Below are 26765 nucleotides of genomic sequence, written 5' to 3'. Positions count from 1 at the left end.
GACAAAGTTTGGTTGAAATCGATCAAAATAATGGAGGAGCAAAAGACAACGTCAAAGTTGGTTACTAACAAACTAACTCCCTGTATAACTAACGATGAGACATGGTGATAAGTTGAGCTGCTACCCGCAGCTAAAAAACATAGCGGCACGTCAAATGTTCACATAAGATTGCACACCATGACAGAGAATGCAGTCATTTTTAATTTTTATTTCAATACCAAGGCTTAAGACTTGATGGCAATGAAGCTTTTTGGACAGGTAGTGTTCGAACCATAGACCGCAGCGAAAAATGTAGGTACGATAATAATGCTCTTTTACGTACTTTGCTTTATTAGTTTCGAACCCTACAAAAAGTATATCTTTAAATACTCCCAACAAATAAGATACGGTCGTTTGGCTCTATTAGTTTCGAACCCTACAAAAAGTATATCTTCAAATGCTCCCAATAAATAAGATACGGTCGTTTACTTTAAAAAGAGGTTTATTTGCAGTAATCTTGTGTCTCCTTTAAACAACACCCACTGACCACGAGATTATTATTCAAAAAAAAAAAAATTATATACATATAATTCCCGCACACATTGCGTTTCTTTAACAACCCACGACTCGAGAGCTCACACACAATATATTAAAATAAAACATTGACAGGTGTCATTTTGACGCAAAAGACAGTGGTCATGGTCAAATAAACATGTACAAGTTCGGCATCGCAAATGATGTGACCTGAAATACTTGAATTGCAAAAACTGACCGGACGGCCAGTAGTTCGCAAAAGCTGATTTTTTTTCAGCGGAAACTTTGAGAAAGACTCTTCTGGGATCGAGATCTCAGACCGTTCCAAGTTTTACACGTAATAAATTAATGAATAAATGTAGTTGAAATTCTAATATCATTAGTCAGTAATATACAATTCATTTGATATGCATTATTCACTAAAATAAATATTTTCGATTGAATATCAAATCCAAAAATTCACGATGTACTTGTCAAAACGTAACTGACACATTTTCCCGGTTATTTAAAATAAAAAATCATCATCGGCTCATTCCCAAAAAGGCCTCTACATTAAACTCGCAGGAACACCTATGCAAAGTTTTTAAAAATCCGGCCCCCTAGATGGCGAATGCTGACGAATCAGCTTCTTGGTTCTATCTAAGGTGTGTTTTCCATTGATTTATAATCAAACATTTTCACGCAATCTTTAATTAAAAGTCCATTTTTCACCTGTTAATGTTAATTTAGATTTTACACGTGGTTTTTATTTTACTGCCAAGGTTATTTTGTAATACAATTCTTCCCATTGTAACTTATGAACCTTTTTTAACTACCCTGTAATTACCAAAACCTACCTTTACTCTGTCAAAAAATGCATGAAAATACAAAATAAAATCTCCTTTTGGCACTAATTTATGAAGAACATGTAGAACAAAGAGATGACAAATGTTCGTAGAAATCCAAATTGTATTTGACATGACGTCAAGTTTGTTCTTCGGGATCTGCCGCCTCTTTTGTATCAATGACGTCATCAGTGAGGTCACCATCAACGTCCCCATTGATGTCCCCTTCACCATTGACCACAGGACTGACGTCACTCTCTTCTGGCTGCCGCGAGATGGCGCTCTCGTCCTGGGACAGGAGCTGTGTTTCTTCAACGTCCTCCGGGTCGTCTTCATCATCCTGCACGTAGTTCTGTTCTTTCTCATCCTCCTTCTTGTCGTTGGTGTCGCTCTCCATGTACTGGATGATAGCAAAGATGAGGGTGACGACGACGAAGGTCACACCGATTGCCCTGAAGGCGATGGTTGACCCTGTAAATAGATAGCAATTTTGCAAATTTAAACAGTGATCATTTGCTCGTCGACTCCGTCCAATCCCAAATTGCATTTTGCTTGGGACGGACAAAATATCATCATTGTATTATGCGCCCTCTACTGGGCAATACGATGTACCTCGAACTCGTGAACCAACGTTCTCAAATGAACTGCCTCGTCAAGCGGTACAATCTCGGCAACAATTTCTAATGATTCAGACTGTTTTTGCACTGTTCAGTACCGAAACCGAATGGACGTCCACACTTAATGGATCGTGCCTAAATCTACAAAAATCAAGGTTTTGAAGTTTTTCTTCTCCGTTTTGCTTAAGAACATAATGACCATTGCATCACCATATGGGAGTGGTGTGGTTGAATAAGACTTGACGACTAAGTGGGGGGATTTGAATAGTAGGGCCGGTATCTTAGGCCCACTTTTTTTCTAACATAATTGTCATCAATATGGGCAAAGGAACACCGGTTGTTTCTTGGAGCGGTAATATGGCAGACCGCAGACGATGACTTCACTAACAGCCATTTTTTTATAATGGAGATCAGTGGATCGTACTTACCATACGCACTTATGATCACTCCGCCAAAGATGGCACCACAGCCCCGGCCCAGCCCATGGTAGACACCCTGCAGAATGCCTTGCGCGGAGGAACGGTTCTTCTGGGATGTGGCGGACCCGATGAAGGACGTACTGGCTGCCCACACCAAGGCATGAGTGACTCCTGGCATGAAAGACGAATACATGGGGAAAAAAGTTCTAATGATGTGGCAGTCTAGACAACTGAGTTCGCGTCTACACAAGTCGTCCAGTCCCCAAGCAAGTCAAGAACCGTGACAAAGGTGTTTACTGTGGCCTGCTTTGGGAATGGACTTATGATGAACTCAACAAATAAAAATTAAAATGACCTTGCTACGCCTCTGCAATCAAATATCTCACAAGGATACAATGTGATTAAGATACCCACCTTGAAGCGTCTCAACAGCAAGGACCCACCAAGGATTGACGAGATAGGAGACGACAATGAACCGGATGGCGTAGCACATCAGACCCAGGCACAACACTGGGATGTGGCCAAACTTCTGTAAAAACCAACCGCTGAAGAAGTACCCCGTGACCTCAGACAGGTGATTGATGATGGATGCTACTCCGAACAGAGTAGGAGGTCCTCCAAGATCCTTCAGGTGCCAGTAGAGGAACGTGAAGAAGAAGCCAAAACCGAAGCCAGCAAACCACACCACGTACAGCACAGTACCATACCTGATGTTGGCGTACAGACCAAGAACTTCCAAGTATCTTGGCTCCTCCTCGTCATCAGTGATGGTAGAGTCTCCTGCGCTGCTCATCTTATCGTAGTTATCCTTGAACTTCTCACGTGTCTTCTTGACATTCTCCAACTCAATGACTTCTGAGGAGCCCTTACCGCGTACCTGACGAAGCTGGTCCGATTTGCGACCCGAGAGAACTTCGCTCAATGACCGGTACTTAAATTGGAACTGAGTCGCAACAAAGAAGGCACAGATTATCAGGACCGCGTATGTGCCGAAACAGACCAAGTAGTTCTCTTCTTCCCTGGTAACCTGTCCGTCACATTCTACCGTGGTTGTCTTGGTGCGGTCTAAGATGAATCCTTCTACAAACATGAAGATCCCCCAAGACAGGGAGCCGAACATTCGCTGACGACCGTACAGTTCCATGCGCTGATGTCCCAGGTAACCCAAAGTTGCTGAGTCTGCCAATGTGATGGTCGGGGAACTGAAGAACTCCCCAAGGATCATGAGCAGTAAGAGAAAGATGAATATCAGGCGAGTGTCCTCAGGTCTGTACTTTATAACAGTTACATTTCCCGGTCGATTGGAAGGCGACTTTGATTCTGTCCTGTTCGAAATGGTGACCTCTATGTTTGGTTTAGGTACAACAATAATTGTTTTGGAGGATCCAGAGGTGTCATTGACAGCACGGCGAACGCGCTTCTTCGCACCGTCTTCGGACTTAGTCTTGTTGCTGGAAACTTTCACGGAAGGTACTCCCTTCTTATCATGAACATTGACTTTTGTTATCTTCACCTCAGGTTCGCCCCCTTCTTTTTCCTTGTCTTCTAGGGCGTTTATAATGACGAGTGTTGCATTGGCGTTCACGGTAGAGTTGAGAACCACACATTTACTCTCAGCAGGTTGGATGAACACCACCGCTTCGGTAAAGACAAGCCAGGACAGCAGGGAGAACAGCAGGATAAATTTGGCCTTGCGCCAGGTGTCAGCCACGGCGCCCCACATAGGCGCAGCACAGAACTCCACAAAGGGTCTGACGCCGACCAGGACGCCACTCTGAGACGCGCTCAGCCCAAGCTGCTTGAAGTAGACTGCGATCAGTGGGTACAGACAGCCGTACGAGCCGTAGAAAGTAAAGTAGAAGATCTTGCACAGCAGGAGGTCTGGGTTGAGTCTGCCAGAACAGTAGCCCTTGTAGCGTCTGCTTGAGGACGTTTGTGATGAGGTGTCGCTGTCGTCGTCGTCTGTCGTCCCAACCACGTCCTTCCGCTCAACCACGAGCGTGTCATCGTCGGGGTAATACATGTTGAACTCGAATGGTCCAAGCGCAAGTTGCCAATGAGGTTCGGATTTCTGAATTTGGTAAATTTGATTGATCCTCGGTCTTTACTTCAGATTAGACTAGCACAAGCGATCACTCAGACAGTCTCGAAGAATCTGGAGGCAAATAGAAAATGAAGTCTATTTAATTTAACTTTCCGTTTGCTTGTTCGATAACTTAACGGCTTGCTAGTCAAGACTCAGTGCAAGTTTCTTGCTTTGATTATGCCAACTGAATGTCCATTTCTTAATTCTAAGGCACCAACTTGTCTTCTGTTCAAACAGTCCTAGCTGTAATGTAAAAGCTATAAGTTTGACATTCATATTATAAAGCCAAAGGATAAAAGCTAGTGTTGCCTGAAGACTTGTGTGTTTTTTTAGGTGTTGCAATTTTCTCGTAATTGTATTCTTTTAAATTTATGTTGTGAAATCAATTCCCGTACAGTGCATGTGATTTCAGAACAAATACCTTAACGATTACGCTCTATAAATTTCCAAAGAGTGAAACTAGGGACAATTGAAATACTCTGGGGGCAAAAAAAACAGGAGTTGGTCTTGTGAAAAGTTCGAGTGAAATTCCATCTACACTCGATTGAATGAATTTCACTCTAAAATGTGTGGTCCTTAATTTAAGTCGATGGGTGTGAATTTTCAATCTAGTAGAGTGAATTTCCAAAAAAAAATGGGGGGGGGGGAGGGAGAGATTACGAGAGGTCCAGAAAACACCAGGGTGTTTTGTACTCAATGCCCTAACAAAATCCACCGCGCCATCTCTTCATTCACATGTTAACGCTTAAGTTGCATGGCGTCAACCAGCTAACAAAAGCTTCACCCTGTGTTCGTGAGCAGACATAATGCGCCTGTCCAACCGTAAAAGCCATGATTTACTTTTGCGACCTCCAGAGTATTTGAGGCTAGGATCTGTATTATAGTTGTCCGATTGTTGCGTGATATTTAGCCTTGCATGGAATACAGCAAAAGTTCCGTATATCCGGCCACCACTCCTTTGCCGCCAAACTACAACTTTCATTTCACCTTGTGTTTTCATGGAAGACAAATCCATTAAGTTTGGGAAAACTGGAATCATCTGAGGAAAAGTTGGGTTGGAAAGAGTTCCAAAACTGCACATCATTTTACATCCTGTGCACACGTGTTTTCTTAGTAAATGCTTCCATATGTTCCCTTCAAAAAAAGTGATGTCCATATATATATGGTATTCTTCCCGTTTGAGTTGTTTTAGGCCATAGGATATTGGGCATACATATCGTTCGGACATTCGATCGATGCCTGAAGCCATATTTGAGAGTCTGGAAGTGTATATGAAGTGCGCATAATTATGCTTTCCGAAAGTCCAGCAACCAACCAACACTTGGTTTTGTTCACTTTTTATTCACATTTTTTGTCTGGGTACCAGTCTATCTAAAAAAAAAAATCGATATACCAGTTATGATAATGGTATTGATTTCACTTCTGGACTTTGCCCATTTCTTATCACAAGCAATTCATCAAGATAGATCATTCTTTCTGATCATTGTTAAGGAGGAAAAAACATGGCTGATATTAAGTGCAATTATAATGTCTCTTACCCCATACCCCCCCCCCCCGCCCCAACCCACTCATTTTTCACACAATAGGACTTTTAGGGCTGCGAAGTCACGCGTATTCTGAAATTATTGACCTATCGCCGTTTGTGAGTTAGCCACGCCCCATAAGACAACCGTATGGAATCATTTCGCACTTTAAATTTTGTTTGTCTCAGATTTTGCGCGTTCACCGTCCATGTGTATATAATGTAATTGCAATATTTCACAAGCTGCGTTGACTACCGCGATAGGTTCATTGAGATTCAGCGGGTACATTTAGTATGTTCAAATGCAGTATAAACCTGAAAACCCACGGAACATGAACATTTCTTTTTGAGATCATTCATTCTGTTAAAATATAAATCTATACAGGTACGGGAATTATTCCTGTGCCAAATTATTTGATATTGTGTAAACCACTATTCATTCAAACCATGAAAGGTGTCAATAAAATTTGACTATTTTCTGAGATCAATTTGTGGAGGCAGCTTGGTATCTCAAATAAAATTTGTCGTCTTTTTAAAGTTGCACTGCCCGTACTATTTTCGTGCTCCATCCCGATTATTTGATTCCTTTGCTATTTTTCTAGCAATATAAAAGCTGTTCACTTTTGAATGAGACATCGACCAAAAATATCGGCCCATGTTTTGTCATTGAATTCTTACTTTTCAATTTCGAATTATTGGCCGCTAGACAATAATTCCGTTTTCGCGGCGGAGTATAGACTATTATCATGTTGCGGCCATCTGGATTTATCCCCATTAAAATCAACGTAACCAAAGCGAGGATGGAAGGAAAATAGTCTGGTTCCTTTTTTGCACAAAAACATTACCATTCAGTACTGTTATTGGATACAGGGAACAAGACTGAAATGGTGGCATAATGATAAAGGTCTATAGGCTGACTGCCGCCCCACAATAACTATCGTTAATATACGGACCGGGAGCCAGTCTGCTCGCAAAGCGGATCTGTTTTGAGCTCAAGACAAAACAAACCTTTTTTTCATAGTGTTGCAGACGGGAACAAATTGAGGTTTTTGGTTTGGAATAAAGCTTACAAGTTCAACATTTATTAATAGGAAAAAAAGAATGTTATGAAGAGCGCGAGGAACGCAACTATAACACACACTATACACAATGCACGGGGATCGGCACAAAGTTTCAAGAATTCCATACATGGGCATCGCTAATGTTTCCCTGCATGCAGAGACGTATCAGCCGTCAGAAAGCGATAACATGTCCTAAAATGTCAAATTTAGCAGGGAAAATATTGAAGCATTGACTGGAAAAAAACACATGGAGTTTTTCAGACCAGTCTCATTATAGGTTTGTGCACAGGGTGTCAAGTGATGTCCAGGTATGGAACTCATCTTTCCGTGTTGTGTAACACGAAATAATGGTTAGTTTATAACAACTAACATGATAACTTGAAATTTTACATCTCGATAAACACTCGAAATCAAAAGGGAAATGAAAACTATATCAGGTTGTCAGTCAATTTTGCTAATCCAAAAGTGTGGGCCATAGTCCAAAATTTGGAGGAAGGGTCTACAGGATGCTACAGTCTGCGTCCGAGAGTTGCAGTTCAGACACGCCCAATAATCAAGAAGATTTTACTTCGATACCCCCACCGAACGTGTCAAAATTCCCGTCGTAGTTTTGATCCTAAATGACTCTGTTGATTACCAATGGAATTAAACCAACATTGCAGATCATGTATACAAGGCATGACAAATTGAATGGAGTGAGTTTCATCGGCTTTAATTTGTGCAAGAGGGTGAGATTTAAACGCCACACGAAAACAAAATATACTCACTTTCGGAATGTCGATACAGCGCTGGAGACGGTGGCGGAAGGCGCGTGCTGCGGCCGAAAGCTTCTGAAGGAATGCAGATAACCCCTGATGTTATTGCTCACCTCTTCGATCGTGTGTTGCGCCAAACGATTGAGGTGTGCAATGACCACAGTGGTGATCCTGCATTCCTTCAAAAGCTTTCGGCGCCGGCCGCAGGACGCGCCTTACGCCACCGTCTCCAGCGCTGTATCGACATTAGAGGAGGACAAGTCGAAAGTGGCAGATTGTAAAAGTGAGTACTGTTTGTATGGCGTTTAAATTTCACCCTTTTGCACAAATCTGATGAAACTCGATCCATAAAATGTGCCACGCCTTGTTTATATGATCTGAAATTTTAGTTTAATTCCATTGGTAAACAACAGAGTTATTCAGGATCAAAGTAGGACATGTTTTTTTTTACACGTAGCATATGATTGTATAGGTAAAAGAACCACATTTTTTCACAAGCATTGGTTATGTTATGCAAGTACGCAGTTCTTTTCATTATCTCTTTCATTAATTCATTCATTAATGGGGGTATCAAAGCAAGTGTTATCCCGCGTTTTAGGATATACAAACTGTCAACTATTGTGCACTATATCGTATCACTACACTCTGGCTGGCCCTCGCCCCCACAAATCACAGTTTTACTTACACAACAGCTGGGAGTGTACTGCCCACCAGATTGCGTTGTTGACTAAAAACGAAATGGCAAATCGGAACTTGCAATCTCATCTATAGCCTACGACTCGCACACCAGACAAAAATGAAATTATACCCTACCCTATCTGTACATCCAAACTTACCTTCACTTCAGTTGCCACCATTTTCCGGTATCCAATAACTCCACACGGTAATAGTCAGACCATCCCCCAACGAATCACCCTGCCCTAATTCGCCATTGCAGACGAGGCTGCTGTGTAGCGAAATATCCCTTCTCCAACCAACCATGACCAGTGCCGGTGAAAACCTTTCATACAGGTATTTTTATTCAAAATGCCTAAACAGAGTGAGCCGCTGTGCCTTTTCAATGCTGGATAGTGAATGCAGTATAATGATAACCTTCAGACTGTAGGTGTGTATAGTCAACCACAATCACTGTGACTTCCCCCCCCCCCCCCCCTAACGTGCATGGTTTTGTTATTGCAAACGATTTATGTACCAAAAAAAAAAACTGAGGGCGCACCCAAACTGCACTGCGAATCCATAGAGAACTTTGCCTGCCGCGAAATTCTTCTTTTTTGAAAGTGGGACGGAAGAAAACCCGCTCTATATTCTGGTGCAAATTCACCCATCCAACTCAAACTGGACGAGACGATTTTGAGTGAAATTTGTCCAATCGAAAAGATCGAGTTTCACTCGAGTTTCGCGGGATGTGATTTTACAAAGTCAAGTCAATATAGTTGTGATGTACATCGTCTTATCCCTAGTTTCGCTTTTTGGAAATTACAGAGTTTATCAGACACTTCATAACACCGTGAAGAAAACCGCTGTTCGATTCCCCAATCTACAAAAAATGAAGAAATTCCGCAATTTAAGCAGAAGTGCTGAATGGGAGTGACTTCTCCAGGCATCCAAAGTTCACTGATGTACTTTCTCTTATTCCCGTAACAGTGTAGTAAACAAACCAGCATAAACCAGTACATCTGAAGATAATCAAAGATTAGATTGTCACTTTGGTCACCACGAGTTGTGGTACATTGCTGGTAGGTAGATAACCAAGTTATGACTCATTAAAAGTTCAACCATTAAAAACGAAATGCTGAGATTAATAAGTGCTCCCCAAAATATCATGATACCAATGAAGATGCATAACAAAACCTGAAAATTCACCCTGGCAGCGCGCTTCCGGAACCCTTGAACAGAAAAATTAACGTGCACAATTTCCAAAATTTGCAATTATTTTTGGGTCATTGATTTCTTCAGAAAATGACCCCCGAAAAGGGCCTCTGTAAAATTGTTACTAGCATATCAATTAAAGAAATTGATAAATCGCATGACATAAAAGAGAAATATCGTGCCAAATATGGACCTCTCGCTTCCGAAAATCTAAAATACATGCAGACTTAATCGGTGTACGCAGATGAGAATTTCTGAAATTTGTGCTGGTCATTAGGTGAAAACTGAAAGTGAGTAGAAGAAAAAGCTTTTTAGGGTTTTCAAATTGTGTGAAGAAATTTAAAGGACTCAGTAACATTTACAATGTACTACACTATTAGTCAAGTGTTTTACATTATCGGTTAGTGACAGGGGCGGCGGAACTGTGGGGGCAGGGGCACTTGCCCCCCTTCCCCCCCAGCAAAAGCAATATCGCAAAAACAATATCGGATCTTGTTTGATTATATCAATATACAAAACAGAAATTACTGTTCGCATGAATATTGATATAGCAATAGATAAAATGTGCATAACCTTTAATGGTTATACTACGAAGGACGCGTTTATGCACGCACTGCCAATAAACACCTGCATGCGCGATGAATAATTTTTGATTTCAACCCATGCTGGGTGATCGAGGCACTAGTCCTATGCATTTTTAGATATTTGGTTTTTTTTTCTTTTCATTTGGGAAAGATGCATTATTTTATTGTCAAAACGAGCAAAGTCAAGGGTGTATTTAGGGTTCAATTTCTGAGGAGGGAGAGAAAACTTTGGGACCTCGTTTTCTAGGTGGTGGTAATGGGTCCAAACAAACCTTGTGCTCCAGAATTCGTCACTGGGGGTGGGGCACAGGTCTCTAGCAATGGGCCTCCCCCCCCCCTTCCTATCCACCAGGACTGATGCTCAAGGCGCTACATCATTATTACCCCTACTCATTGGGCCCATGAAACATTCCGAATACCAGTCTCAGCTCCCCAGGGAGTATACAGCTCGATGCAGCCTGTCAGGTGCAAAGAAGCTAATTCAATCACAATAACCATCTCTGCCCTCACAGGTACCCATTTACTCCTGAGTGGAGAGAAGCAATGAGTGACAAAGTGCCTTGCCCAAGGGCACACGCACCATGACCCTGCCAGGACTCGAACTCACAACCTGCAGCTTTACCCACAGACCACGAATCAGTGCCCTTAACCACGAGGCCACAGCACTCCAGTACGACGTAACTGGATAACGACATTTTTCGACTATGCAATTTTGTATTAAAAAAAACATTTAGCACCCCTTCGCTATCCAAAACCTGGTTATGACCGTGACACCACTGCCTTACAAATACTCCGCACTTGCTTATGCAACCAAACTTATATGGCAAAACAAATCTACAGCACTCACGCATTCCATCCGCGGTAACAACAAACACCAAAGGATTTCATCAATCGGTTAATTGCTTAACTTACCTTCGAATCATTCTTGAAGTTGATACTCACTCGGACAGCTTCGGTGACGGCCGTTTCTATTCGGAATATTGCTGCCGTCTCATATTTGCTGCAGTCAACTTTTTTTTCTGGACTAAATTCCCCAAAATAAAACTCCGAGACAAACGAACCACAGCTACGTACTCTTTGCCAAACCAGCAAGGGAACTGACTTGGTTTTCCGGACCATGTATACCGTGTCCACTTGTTGTCGGAACACTTGTTGAATCTGATCGCTAAGTGCATGCATGTCGTAATGAAGAACACTTGAACTTTACCCGTAAACAGTGTTGGCTATGGATAGTCTACCGTAGCCGACGTGCCGAACCGTATGCTGATTCTCATGCACATCTGTTAGTATTAAAATAAAAAGTTGCATATTATGCATCAATAAATTTGAAGGCCGTGGATATGCATGTCATTATTTCAAAGTTTAATTAATTCAGACGAATCGGATAGCTGCCATTGATTTTCAGTTTGCCAACAATTCAATCTAATTGGGAATGAGTCATAATGCGTATAAGCCTATACGTCTGGCACGAATTACATTTTTGGTTGGGGAGGGAGACAGCTCTGGACTGACGGTGGGGGAGGTGGCAGACATGGACGACTAAATTAATAATGTGAACAATTTGATATTTATTTTTAATGACATAAATTGTTACCGACGGCGCTAAAAATGGCTCGTTTAACAAGCCATGTGGATCCTATTTTGAGTGAACTAGAATCGACCAAGAAAGCACAATCGTGTCAAATTAGCTGTTATTCAAAGCAGGGGCTGTGCGCACTTTTTACCAGTAGAGGGCGCCACCGCGAAGCTTCTCAAGATAAAAACGGGAAATACCGCCGGCACTGAAAAACAAAACGGACTCATTACACTCTATACACTTTTGTGCATTCCGTGCCCTCCATAAACAAAATCAAATTGTACAGCGTTTCTTTCCAAGTGTTGCCCGAACTCCTGAATGTATGATTATTACAGTCGTACTGTGACCGCCACGTCTCGATCGGATTTAAATAATGCATGCCTGGCAGCTTTGCTTAGAGCCTCATCAAACCGAAAACAGATGCACTAAAGTAAGTTAATTAAATCGTCCGATACAGTGACCTGGAAAATATCGCCGTACGGTCATGAAAGATGTTAAAGATATTAACAGAGAATCGAACCACATTTTCCTGCTCTCTCTCTACCCGTGTCGGAATCAGGCAGGGACTGAGAACCCCATTCACAGGTGGTCCGGGCAGGAATCGAACCCGGGCCAGCATAGCGGTGGAAGGCGAGGAAAGTAATCACTGCGCCAACTTGACGCGGGAAGTCAGAAAGCCACGTCAGCGCGGGCCGAACTATCGCCCCGTATATTTACGGAAAATCCTGCGCACAAAAGAAACTTGGCCAGAAAATTGTTGCGCATACGTCAACATTTCTCCACTACTATTGGTGTACTGACTTGAGTCTTGTTATATCGTAAGAATCACAATGAATGACAGACTAACAGTTAATGATTATTATGAACGTAACAACTTTGTCCAAAATTAAGTGAAAGAGAATTGATGATCCGACTCCATCACTGTCAAATCTGTACTGTTTGTGAATGTTGTTTTGTAGTTATCACACACAGATGGCCAACGTAAAAATAGATAGGAAAATAGGTATAATCCTTACTGATCAAACACAATATATTGGGTAACATCTCTTTATCCATAATCCTATCTATGATAACCATGCTCCTGTGAGTCCACGTACTGAGTGACCACACTAAAAACAAAGACGACATCGATGATACACGACCAAGTGCAGTGCAGAAAGAACCTTTTCTTTTCGCAGTATACCTCCTAGTTTTTTTCTTGTACAAACTGCGGCTTTGTGTAACTTTTCAAGATGGGGATGACCTCGGTAATAACTGTCTTCATGTGGAGCGTGGTTTTGTTTACGGTAAGACTAAGAGCAAAATAGTATGAACGTTGAACTAATTTTGTTTATTTTGTAGTACATACCAACATATTTAGGGAACTGATTTAGTGTACCTGCTGAACGGGTGGAATGTTATGTTAACATTTGGCGGGCTGCCTCATTAATCTACTAAATATTTCTTTGCATCATGCTCGTGTTCTTATTAAATCTTTGGTATACCGAGCCTGAGATGCATGTGTTGTTTTCCATGCCTGACGTTGACATGCCCTCGTTTGGCATGTTTGTTTGATAACAGATTATCTTTGATTGTCGCATATGGAAACATAAAAAGAAACATTCTTCATTCCTCAGTGTTTCCAAAGTAAATATTGTGGTACTTATGTTGGTCTAAACGAACCATATTATTGAATTAGGGGAAGAGAGTATGTGCTTGGTCGGTTTTAAACACTCTTTTTAGGACCGGTTGGAGTCTGGATACAGATAATTACCGTGCGATCCGAATAAATAACTTTTCGGTCAAAAAGTCATAAAAGGGTCAACAATTAAATATTTTAAACGATTTTGTTCAACAATTTCGCTTCGTGTTTTTTTAATGCACCCCTCTAGTTATATATGAATGGTCGCGCAGAATGCAGTTGGGGCGGTGCGTTGTGAATTTAGGACTTTGAAATACTGACTCACTGATATTATTGCGCATGCCTACGTGAGGGTTGTGAACGTCCAACCAATAAAACGGCAAAAGGCACTGGATTTCATAGAGTCCAAATTTCATGTGACACTGGAAAAGTTTTTCAGACCGGCCAGCCGGTCTTTATCATCCGTTTAAGGCCGGTTACATAGCCGGTTTTCGACCAATAGGAATGGGTAAACTGTCTTGGGTATTTATAAAAACACAACGCAAACCCCGCTACCGACAGAATGATCGAGTTGAGTTAAGCTGAAAATACGAGAAATTAAAACGTAAAACGACTCCATCATAAATATATCAGACCAAAGATTCTCAAAGTTTGTCCGCGAACGAGCCATCCTTTTTTTTTAGTTTCATAATTGAAATACTACTATTCTGTCAACCAATTGCTTTGAAATGTGCAGAAATATTTTCCGGACTTTTCAAAGCACTTGTTTCACAGAAAGAAATAATTAAATGTGGGCCTAACGGTACCTGCGACCTTTTGCCTACAATTTCAAAACCACCATCGGCGGCTTATCTCCTAGCAACTTATGGTGGGATGCAAGCCTGCTGCGAGTTGCTCTCCAAAGAAAGGTCAAACGATTCCCAATTTTATTTGTATACAGCTCGATGGTAATTAAACAATCTTCATCGAATACAGACGTCAGTGTTGTCTCCATGGTACCAAACATGTTTGACGATAAGTGCTCGTTTTATTGCTCTTTATATGTCATGGACATGCGTCGTCATTTGTGATATCTGACCATAAATGTTAAGCACTAGACAAAATGCCACCCGTGAATAAATAAGATAGGGTTCATGTTTTTTTAATCAAAGACAATCAAATATATTAAATTATTTGGATGGGCTTGCTTTTATTCCAGAGCGAGAATAGAGCCATTTTAGTGGGGCAGATAGGGGAGATATTTGGGGGAATTGTGCCTTTGACGATACAATTATGGCATTTGGCACACAGTCAAAGATTTTTGGCTGTGGGGCCACCGCATTTGTCCTTTGAAAAGAATAAAGGTAGAACAACAAGCAAATTTCAAATTAATGGCTGCCATGGCTTGTTTTTTTTTACATATACTTTTGCAAAGGACAAATCTGCGATTGCCCTATAGCCAAATACCTTTCTCATGACATGCTCTGAATGTGTGCCAAATGCCATGCTTGTATCATCAAAGGCACAATCGAATCACCTATCTGCCGTACTAATTTGTTATGTATATTTGTACGAAAGTATGTACATGTTTTTATCGTTTTAATGTGAATGTGCAGAACGAGGATATAAGTTTCATGTATTACATGATTAGAGTGAATTGACTTGAACTGAATTTACTATAACCAACAGAATCATGTGCAGTTTGACGTGTGGGTAAATCTGAACGTTTGTACCTGAGTTGAATTAAACTTCATGTTTGGTCAGGGCTTTGAATTTGAACACCAGTGCGTTTAGCAAATGAAAGTTAAGTTCAACTCCTTCGCATTGTATCATCGTATCAATGATGTGTTCATACGTCAATTTTTATAGAGTCCTCCAAAAGGGGGTTCTCGTCTACAATAAATATATCTAGAGAATTGTACTTGATCAGGTTGGTGCAATCCGGTGCAATTACACTCTAACATTGTCCAGGTACCCAACATCGTTTGTAACAACAAACTGTTTGTCAAAATAACATTTACGCGATATGTGATCACGATACCAACAGCCAAGCCAAGCATTTAAAATGCAACCTTGGATTACGTTGTTCTTATGTTCTTATCGCAAATGTCGCCATGAATTTGGGTCGGTGTCCTTGCTCTATGGTTGTTCAGTGCGTTGCTTGACGACTAGGAAAAGCATCCTTGGACGGGCCAGGTCCGCATTTCGGCTAAGCGCAGAAAGATTCTGCTAAGCAAAAGAAGGTTAGCAACCCACAAGTACACGTTGTGTTTGCTTGTGACTAGTCGTTAGTTGAAGCTTGCTTACCCAAGGCCAAAGCTAAACATGGGTTTTCTTCCTGTGTTTTAGGTTCCCGAATCAGTCGAAGGTGATGCTACACTAGAGATGCGCCTTAGTACATACACTGGAGACGACCGGGATTTCGATAATAACTGCTGTGATATTTGCAGATTCTTCGGTAGCGATTATTGTGATATCGGCTTTGATATATCTATCAACAACGTCGGGTAATTAATAGTCTTCAAGTTGTATTTGTTGTTTGGGGGTTTGGAGTTGTTGGGGTTAAGAATCACTAACTGAAAAGAGGGAATGGGTTCAACATTACGAAGTAGGCCTACCAATCGATATTGCTGCTTGCCACGCAGGCCAGGCGCGAGCGGATTTGCGATGCGAATTCGCATATCGAAAATTTGTCAATTTGACCTCTGACCCTTGTAATACCGCCAATGGGCAATGCCGACGTCAAATGAAACGCCTCTTCCTTGCAAGGGCGAAGAGAGTCGCGTCGCTTTGACTTGATAAATTGAGTAGACCAAACACTCAAATAGGGCGCCCTCCAAAATAGACGAGAACAAGACCATAATGCAAGTACTGTCTCAGCATTACCAATTATAAGTAGTACCAGCAAGTATTCCTCACTTCCAAACCTACATGGGATAGAGGAATTTCAAATTAAGCCGAGGGCCTCAGTGCTGTATTTTGTTGAGAGGATTATAAAAGAAAAGGTCCTCAGTCCATACAATGGTTTAGCACTAAGAGCCTCGGTTTCAGTGCCAATATGGAGTCGTCTATTTATTGCGATATATACTCCACGAGTACCACACAAACTACACTAGGGTAAAGCAGGTGTACCGATCCATTGAGGAACAAGTTGAGATATCTTTTTTTCTCGTATGTGTCTTTGCCAGTGGTACTCCAATCTATGTTGTATCAACGGGACGTATAGCGAGTGATAGGGAGTCCGTTACGTTTGGTTCCACGGTCGGTTCGTCGCCTAATCCAATAGTGATGACGTTCTCGTCTTGGCCGGTAAGTTGTCATTCAGAATAATCCAACACTTCCCTCTCCCCCCCCCCAAAAAAAAGAATGACAGTGGGAGAGTATCGGTGATTTTTAAAACAGTTGCCCAGAGGAAGTTGATTGCATGAAAATTGTAATAACAATCATTCAATATGATTCCTGTATCAGAATATATAGGTTTTTATTAAAAATTATGTACACTATGTTTACAATACCCTTCACTACAAAGTACAAGTCGCAACAGTGACGAAATGAATGACGAGTTGTTATGGCAACAAACGAGCACCAATTAAACTTCCTCTCCAACAAAGCAACCGTACAAGCAGTCAAACAACACACACCCGCTACATTAAATTTCACACAGTCGTGTTTTACTATACTCCCGAGGACAATGCTTTGTGTTTCCCTTTGTCCCTGTAATATAACACTCTCCCATATACTTAGCACATAGAGGACCGTTCTCAACAAAAGACGCAACGCCCGAGGACTGAAAGGATCTGTTGTTCTCCCTTCCTTTGTCGGTCCACGGGGGTTATGTAGAACACGTACAAAACAATGTGTTGTTGACTCTAAATTTTGTCTCTAAATCGACTTTGCAGTGGAGGGTAAAGCTGGATCTTACCGTGTACGATGACGATTCTGACTTATTGATAGGCAGCGAGCCAGAACTTGTTGATACGTACGACACAACTATCACCCATGTCCCGGACGCCAATAGTTCAGTGGCTGTGACTCATTACTACTCTGAGAGCGGTACAAGGACCGTCAATCCCACCACGTAAGCATACGATATACTCATAATTGGCTCACATATTGACTGGCAAAGAGGTCACTAGTTCATGTCTGTGAGGGACTGTGAGTGATCCAGAGAGGACCCTATTTCCCGAGGCCAACTGAGCCAAAGGGAGACATACAGGATCGTCTTTTTGTCACTCACGCGCATCTAGATCTTCCAACACAAATACCTTCCTCAGACTACAAGCAAGAAAAGACTGTTACAAATACATTGTACTCTTTTTTCCCCAAGGACTGTAACCAAGTGCAACCAATTACCTGTGACCATTACAGCGATCACTGACAAACTACCCTTCAAGCAACAACTGTACAAGCACTTACGAAACTAGAAATGTCCATGCGCGCTCATAACCCTGCTCGGTTTACTCAAACTGCAACTAGAAGTGTTGAGCAGTATTGATGCAGAAATGTGTAGTGTTGACTAATACCTTTTGGTACCAGATCTAGAACTGCCAAACATCTCAGCATAATTCTCACAACAGTCACTCCAGTATGATTACAGACAATAGCACTTCATATCGCACATGGACAGTTTCTCTTTGTCTTGCCCTATGTAATAGATTGGAAAACCCGAAGTTACATGTCACTAATGCTCAAACCTATTAATTTATCTTCCACAAACACAGATTGACTTTTGAAATAAAGGTGTACTGCAACAGTGATTACTACGGAAGTGATTGCGTCACCTACTGTCTAGCCACCGACGGTCTATTAGGCCACTATACCTGTGATCCCCTGACAGGAGAAAAGGTGTGCATGGATGGGTATGAAGACCCTGCAACCAACTGCATCACAGAAACGGACGAATGTCTCAGCTCACCGTGTCAGAACGACGGAACGTGCGTGGATATGCTTAACGGTTACACCTGTGTCTGTGTGAATGGTTTTGAGGGTACACTGTGTGACACAAACACTGATGAATGCGTCAGCAACCCATGTCAAAACGACGCAACTTGTCAAGATGAAGTCAACGGTTACACCTGTGTCTGTGTGAATGGTTTTGATGGTACACTGTGTGACACAAACACTGATGAATGCGTCAGCAACCCATGTCAAAACGACGCAACTTGTCAAGATGAAGTCAACGGTTACACCTGTGTCTGTTTGGATGGTTTTGAGGGTACACTGTGTGACACAAACACTGACGAATGCGCCAGCAATCCATGTCAAAACGACGCAACTTGTCAAGATGAAGTCAACGGTTACACCTGTGTCTGTGTAGATGGTTTTGAGGGTACACTGTGTGACACGGACACTGATGAATGTGCCAGCAATCCATGTCAAAATGACGCCACTTGTCAAGATGACGTCAATGGTTATACTTGTATCTGTGTTGATGGTTTTGAGGGTACACTATGTGACACGAACACTGATGAATGCGCCAGCAATCCATGTCAAAACGACGCAACTTGTCAAGATGAAGTCAACGGTTACACCTGTGTCTGTGTAGATGGTTTTGAGGGTACACTGTGTGACACGGACACTGATGAATGTGCCAGCAATCCATGTCAAAACGACGCAACTTGTCAAGATGAAGTCAACAGTTACACCTGTGTCTGTGTGGATGGTTTTGAGGGTACACTGTGTGACACAAACACTGATGAATGCGCCAGCAATCCATGTCAAAACGACGCAACTTGTCAAGATGAAGTCAACGGTTACACCTGTGTCTGTGAAGATGGTTTTGAGGGTACACTGTGTGACACAAACACTGATGAATGCGCCAGCAATCCATGTCAAAACGACGCCACATGTCAAGATGAAGTCAACGGTTACACCTGTGTCTGTGTGGATGGTTTTGAGGGTACACTGTGTGACACAAACACTGATGAATGTGCCAGCAATCCATGTCAAAACGACGCAACTTGTCAAGATGAAGTCAACAGTTACACCTGTGTCTGTGTGGATGGTTTTGAGGGTACACTGTGTGACACAAACACTGATGAATGCGCCAGCAATCCATGTCAAAACGACGCAACTTGTCAAGATGAAGTCAACGGTTACACCTGTGTCTGTGAAGATGGTTTTGAGGGTACACTGTGTGACACAAACACTGATGAATGCGCCAGCAATCCATGTCAAAACGACGCCACATGTCAAGATGAAGTCAACGGTTACACCTGTGTCTGTGTGGATGGTTTTGAGGGTACACTGTGTGACACAAACACTGATGAATGCGCCAGCAACCCATGTCAAAACGACGCCACTTGTCAAGATGAAGTCAACGGTTACACCTGTGTCTGTGTGGATGGTTTTGAGGGTACACTGTGTGACACAAACACTGATGAATGCGCCAGCAATCCATGTCAAAACGACGCAACTTGTCAAGATGAAGTCAACGGTTACACCTGTGTCTGTTTGGATGGTTTTGAGGGTACACTGTGTGACACAAACACTGATGAGTGCGCCAGCAATCCATGTCAGAACGACGCCACATGTCAAGATGAAGTCAACGGTTACACCTGTGTCTGTGTGCATGGTTTTGAGGGTACACTGTGTGACACAAACACTTATGAATGCGCCAGCACTCCATGTCAAAATGACGCCACTTGTCAAGATGACGTCAATGGTTACACCTGTGTCTGTGTGGATGGTTTTGAGGGTATACTGTGTGAGACAAATACTGATGAGTGCGTCAGTAATCCATGTCAAAACGACGCCACTTGTCAAGATGAAGTCAACGGTTACACCTGTGTCTGTGCAGATGGTTTTGAGGGTACACTGTGTGACACAAACACTGATGAATGCGCCAGCAATCCATGTCAAAACGACGCCACATGTCAAGATGAAGTCAACGGTTACACCTGTGTCTGTGTGGATGGTTTTGAGGGTACACTATGTGACACAAACACTGATGAATGTGCCAGCAATCCATGTCAAAACGACGCAACTTGTCAAGATGACGTCAATGGTTACACTTGTATCTGTGTTGATGGTTTTGAGGGTACACTATGTGACACGAACACTGATGAATGCGCCAGCAATCCATGTCAAAATGACGCCACTTGTCAAGATGACGTCAATGGTTACACTTGTATCTGTGTTGATGGTTTTGAGGGTACACTATGTGACACGAACACTGATGAATGCGCCAGCAATCCATGTCAAAACGACGCAACTTGTCAAGATGAAGTCAACGGTTACACCTGTGTCTGTGTGGATGGTTTTGAGGGTACACCGTGTGACACGAACACTGATGAATGCGCCAGCAACCCATGTCAAAACGACGCAACTTGTCAAGATGAAGTCAACGGTTACACCTGTGTTTGTGAAGATGGTTTTGAGGGTACACTGTGTGACACAAACACTGATGAATGCGCCAGCAATCCATGTCAAAACGACGCCACATGTCAAGATGAAGTCAACGGTTACACCTGTGTTTGTGTAGATGGTTTTGAGGGTACACTGTGTGACACGGACACTGATGAATGTGCCAGCAATCCATGTCAAAATGACGCCACTTGTCAAGATGACGTCGATGGTTACACCTGTGTCTGTGTTGATGGTTTTGAGGGTACACTATGTGACACAAACACTGATGAATGCACCAGCAATCCATGTCAAAACGACGCCACATGTCAAGATAAAATCAACGGTTTCACCTGTGTCTGTGTGGATGGTTTTGAGGGTACACTGTGTGACACAAACACTGATGAATGCGCCAGCACTCCATGTCACAATGATGCAACTTGTCAAGATGAAGTCAACGGTTACACCTGTGTCTGTGTAGATGGATTTGAGGGTACACTGTGTGACACAAACACTGATGAATGCGCCAGCAACCCATGTCAAAACGACGCAACTTGTCAAGATGAAGTCAACGGTTACACCTGTGTCTGTGTGGATGGTTTTGAGGGTACATTGTGTGACACAAACACTGATCAATGCGCCAGCAACCCATGTCAAAACGACGCCACTTGTCAAGATGAAGTCAACGGTTACACCTGTGTCTGTGTAGATGGATTTGAGGGTACACTGTGTGACACAAACACTGATGAATGTGCCAGCAATCTATGTCAAAACGACGCCTCCTGTCAAGATGGAGTCAACGGTTATACATGTATCTGTCCAGCCGAATTCGAAGGTGTTTTTTGTCAAAACTACATCACCAAAGCTACAACTGTTACTGCCACGACTGAAAAGTCATCAACTACACTTGACGTAACAAGCGCAGAAGTCACAATAACGCCAGGACCAATTACTGTCGAAATGGAGACCTCGAGTGGAACAACTCTTGGCACCAGGACGTCACAATCTTTCACATCCGTCAAGCCAACAGACTCCGACTGGACAACTGCACATGCAAATACCAAACAGACTACAAGTTCTTTTATCGCAACAACCCAAGAGCAAGATGAGCCCGGTTCGACAACGCAAGTCACTTTTACTCTCATCAGCACAAGTGAGATTCCACTCACAGCCAGTCTTATTCCTACGATTACCACAGGCAAGGAAACCCCCACAAGTGATGGTTTAGTTACCCAGGAACTGACCACCTCACACTCATCAGCTACTGACTCTACATCGATGAACACAGAGCCTGTGACATCAAGCCTTACACAGCCGACCAGCGCTCTTGGTTTGACTACTGAAGGATCACTGGACGTAACTGCAGTAATGACCACATCCCAGTATATCACAACTGGAGTCAATCCGATCGAAACGGAAGAAGCAACTGTGTCAGAAATCCCAACACAAACACTTCCCGGGCTTACAACCCAAGAACCGGAGGCCACCTCTCATGTCATCCTCGATCCAGTCACAACTGCTCAATACGAAGCTATCACCGAACAGACAAATGCGGGTCCGGAAACAGGTGCCGTAACACTTAGTCCAAGTCAAACAGCCCAAGAATATGTTACTTCATTACAGACTACAGTTCAACCTGTCACCTCTGCTACTAGCACGGTCACAACAGCCCAACATGTGGTTATCACAGAACAGACATCAACAACCGGCACAACTCCCAGTCCATTTCCGACTACTAACGAATCAAGTACTTCACCAGTGATTACTTTCCAACCTGTCACTTCTGCTACTGACGCAGTTACAACAGCCCAATATGTGGCTATCACAGATCAGACAGTTGCTAATCCAGCAACAACCGGTCCAACTCTCGGTCCATTTCCAACTACTGAAGAATCAGGTACTTCATCTGTGACTTACACGTCAAGCCTTACACAGCCGACCAGCGCTCTTGGTTTGACCACTGAAGGATCACTGGACGTAACTGCAGTAATGACCACATCCCAGTATATCACAACTGGAGTCAATCAGATCGAAACGGAAGAAGCAACTGTGTCAGGAATCCCAACACAAACACTTCCCGGGCTTACAACCCAAGAACCGGAGGCCACCTCTCATGTCATCCTCGATCCAGTCACAACCACTCAATATGTAGCTATCACCGAATTGACAGATGCAGGTCCGGAAACAGGTGCCGTAACACTTAGTCCAAGTCAAACAGCCCAAGAATATGTTACTTCAGTTCAACCTGTCACTTCTGCTACTAGCACGGTCACAACAGCCCAACATGTGGTTATCACAGAACAGACATCAACAACCGGCGCAACTCCCGGTCCCTTTCCGACTACTAATGATTCAAGTACTTCACCAGTGAATACTTTCCACTCTGTCACTTCTACTAATGACGCAGTTACAACAGCCCAAAATGTGGCTAACACAGATAAGACAGTTGCTAATCCAGCAACAACCGGTCCAACTCCCGGTCCATTTCTGACTACTGAAGAATCGGGTACTTCATCTGTGACTTTCCAAGCTGGCACTTCTGCTACTGACGCGGCTACAGCAGAGTCGGCGACTTCAGCAGGAGACCAAACCCAGGCAACAGTCTATAGCTCAACAGCGGTCACATCATCCTCTCCATTGAAAAGCACATCCAAACCAGTAATAACTGATCTTAGCGGAATGACCACAGAACCATCGTCACCTTTACTCACAACTGCAATAGAGGCGTGCGCAAGTCTGCCATGCCAAAATGGCGGCACCTGTCGCGATGTCGTAGATGGGTACGAGTGTACTTGTCCCACAGGATACCTCGGTTCTGACTGCGATCTTTTAGACCTCTGCATCCCACCACCGTGTATGAATGGCGCGACGTGCTCCGTGGATTCCCGCCAAAACTTCACCTGTGCATGCGCACAGGGTTACGAGGGCGCCCTGTGCGCGGACGACATCGACGAATGCGAACATGAAGAAACCGTTTGCCCAGAGAGAAGTGCGTGTGTAAACACTGCTGGGAGCTACGCATGCGTGTGTGTCTCCGGGTTCAAAGGTGAAGAGTGTTCTGAGACTGATTTCTGTGTGGATGGTCCCTGCCTTAACAACGCAACGTGTGTCTCTGAACTGGAAAATTTCAGGTATTAAAAAAAATCATCTTTTCTACCATCACTGCCAGCGACGCCATCGTCATCAGTCATCCACGTCATCCCAAAGTTTATGGCCGTTTTCATTATCATCAAAGTCATCGTCATCCGAAACGACATCGTTGTCAATCTCATTCGAAACGTAACGTTTACAAGTCATTGTGATTGTAAACATCATCACCTAAGCATCAGATAGCCTTCACTTGAATCGATATCACCATCATCGTGTTCTTTGGCACTATTTAGATTTTCCCCTTTTTCCAGTGTTGTAGTCGAGTCTGTTACAAGTCCACGAGTAAATTACAAGTCCTGTTACAAGTCCGGTCACAGGACAACGTCCTTGTCACAGTTCAGTTGAATAGCTTGTGGTTTGGCGAGACTCGATGCCTTGTGTGATGTACTTGTGACATTGGCTTGTGATTGAATTGTAAGGTCTTGTGGTGGACTCGACTTCAACACTGCTTTCCTTTGCCTCTTCGTAACAGTTGCACGTGCGCAGACGATTATACTGGGACTCACTGTGAGACACAAACCGAGAATGCGTGTCAGCCATCACCTTGTTTGAACGGTGGAGAGTGTGTATTAGAATCAGAAGGTGATGAGCAGTACCAATGCCTATGCAACCAACAGTTCCACGGACAAAACTGCGAAATTGGTAAGACTTTACAATCTATGCACGACTGTCTGGACATTTTTCGCCTTGTCTTCATTGCAAGGCAACGTGGTACGTGCGCGTGTGGAATGTTTTATGCATATTTAGAATTTTTCAGCAGTACTGTTAAACATGAAACCCTGAAGTTGGGCCTTATAACGAAAAACATAATGACATTCTAAGCGATGAAGCGAAGGTCACGAAAGCGAAGTACTAGCTAGCAATTTAAAGCAACGGGTTTTTTTTCTCATCGTTTTTATTTTGTTTGTTTTATCTTCAACATTAACACAGACACTGAGGTGTTCTCTAGCGAAATGTACGTTGAGGGCGCTAGCATGGACACAGAAACCTTCCAAACCGAGACAGCAACCCTGATCAAAAGCTCCATGGATGAAGAGGTTGGCCCGTACACGACGGTAGAGGTCGCTGTTGTGTCCACCGGAGAATTCGAATCCACAGAAACAGGGTGCGTACGTGTTCTAGGCCGTGACGGGAAACCACTAAAATCTCTATATTGTTTTATTTTCAATTAATTTTCATCCCTGCGAACTGATATTCCAGCTGAATTAAATATCTATTGTGTCCATTCTGAAACTTGTAGTATCTCCCCCCCCCCCCCAGAAAAATGGCAGAACTTGCAAAGTCATAATTATGGCAGTCAATCACCAGGCCCTTGTAAATGCGAAAACGAAACCACGAACGAAAATGTGAAATACATGAGGGTTGTTTGTAGAAAAGAGAAGCATTATCGTCGTTGCTCCGCCTCATTGTTTTTGTCCAAATTCCTTGAGGATCAACAACCAAGCCAGTCCTAAATTCCAAATGATAAACATAATTTACAACACATTATTTGAAATCTACTTTCTACAGGGAGCCTGTTACGCTGGTAACCTACGTCGTCCTGGTGAACGGCTCCGCATTGATGCCTGCTGAAGTCACTGAGCTGATGGAAGGAATGAACGATGACGTCATCAGTGACATCATCTCTTATAACCCATTCACTGGCGAAGTCTCGGCAAGATCGGGAATGGTAACTTTTTAAGAAAACCTTTTTTTTAATACCTATGAAGATATCAGATTTTTTGTTCAATACTTGATTAAGAATATTGAATTCACCTTTACAAATTGAATCTTATAATCGCGTGTTTTCGTCTCTTTCTTTTTCATTTTCAGTCGTGGGAACAGCAATATTGGTATGTTATCGTGATCAGTGTAGCTGCTGGAGTAACAGCCGTGCTAGTTTTAGGCTACTTTGTGTCTCGAGCATACAAGTAAGTCGAGCTGCCGTTTCTCTGTTTAATTCACGACGTATTTTTATTCTCATTTACAAAAGTTCCTTAATGACATCACTAAGTCAAGAGTAGGCCTAAATCCTGTACGTATTACGATGGTTTTAAGTCGGAAGGTTCGATGGTGTACTCCAAATCAAACTTTGTGTTGAAGATACGAATTTGTCTGGCGGCACACTATTTAGCCGCAGTACTGTTGCCTAAACTGTTCAAGGTATTCACAATGTTACACCAGAAAGGCGGTAAGCCGATCGTTGCACGCAAGTATCGGTTGATTAAATTAGGGAAAATGCAAAAGAGTTTACCAAAACAGAATAGCACCCTCATATTTTATCCTGCACATCTCACTAAGGCTTGCGATCTCTCCCCCCCCCCCTCCCCTTTCAGGGCCAAGAAGCAAAAGCAGAAGGTTCACAACATGGATGACTACGAGATTGGTGACCAGGCAAAGGAGGAACAGACGGGGGATAATCTAGGCTATCAACCCGATAACTTGGATCAATCAACCGTTTAAACGACTCAGGTGACAATTTGAAACGACATAATGGAGTCATGTGGCGTTTTTAGAAAAACAGTGGCATGGGCTATATACTCTGCCTGCCCAGCCCACCCAACCTCTAAAAGATTCTTTTTCTTTCTTTAAAAAAGCTTCCATATGTTTTCTATCATTTAATCATCAATGCATGTTTGTTATTTTAAAAACGTGGGTTCCATTTATCACTTTATTCTGGGCTGATGACGTCACAGCATCTGCGATGTGATTGTCATGGATTTTGAGGGTGATGATTGAAATATGAATTTGTATATAGTTTTGTATATATTAAATCATACGTCCTCATTCATTCTTTTATTGAAACGTTAAGTATTAGATGCTTTCTCGATACTGACAGAACCGCATTCACAAATGTGTCGGGGGG

General features: G+C 42.8%; 2 protein-coding genes across 4 annotated transcripts; one reads left to right on the top strand and one right to left on the bottom strand.

Moving 5' to 3' along the window:
* Nucleotides 1-188: 188 nt before the first annotated feature.
* On the bottom strand, nucleotides 189-8836 carry LOC119746273 (major facilitator superfamily domain-containing protein 6-like). Its single transcript, XM_038223117.1, has 4 exons — nucleotides 8634-8836; nucleotides 2788-4528; nucleotides 2383-2544; nucleotides 189-1808 (listed from the first exon to the last, which is right to left on the bottom strand). Exons 2-4 carry the CDS (start codon nucleotides 4394-4396, stop codon nucleotides 1477-1479), a joined length of 2103 nt encoding a protein of 700 aa, XP_038079045.1. The 5' UTR covers nucleotides 4397-4528; nucleotides 8634-8836; the 3' UTR covers nucleotides 189-1476.
* On the top strand, nucleotides 7867-26765 carry LOC119746271 (neurogenic locus notch homolog protein 2-like). 3 transcript variants are annotated; one of them, XM_038223113.1, is made up of 10 exons: nucleotides 7867-8080; nucleotides 15776-15933; nucleotides 16615-16735; nucleotides 17326-17504; nucleotides 18148-23901; nucleotides 24393-24562; nucleotides 24851-25025; nucleotides 25430-25589; nucleotides 25733-25830; nucleotides 26236-26765. In XM_038223113.1, the coding sequence occupies exons 2-10, from the start codon at nucleotides 15812-15814 to the stop codon at nucleotides 26360-26362; spliced, it is 6906 nt and encodes a 2301-aa protein (XP_038079041.1). In that variant the 5' UTR covers nucleotides 7867-8080; nucleotides 15776-15811; the 3' UTR covers nucleotides 26363-26765. The 3 variants fall into 3 exon arrangements, with proteins under 3 accessions (XP_038079041.1, XP_038079040.1, XP_038079042.1); XM_038223112.1 differs by lacking the exon at nucleotides 7867-8080 and adding an exon at nucleotides 12898-13112; XM_038223114.1 differs by lacking the exon at nucleotides 7867-8080 and adding an exon at nucleotides 15579-15669.

This window comes from Patiria miniata, unplaced genomic scaffold (assembly GCF_015706575.1).
Source record: "Patiria miniata isolate m_02_andy unplaced genomic scaffold, ASM1570657v1 HiC_scaffold_7, whole genome shotgun sequence".
NCBI lineage: Eukaryota > Metazoa > Echinodermata > Asteroidea > Valvatida > Asterinidae > Patiria > Patiria miniata.
The sequence above is the reverse complement of the archived record's forward strand: the minus strand, read 5'-3'. Positions and strand labels throughout refer to the sequence as shown.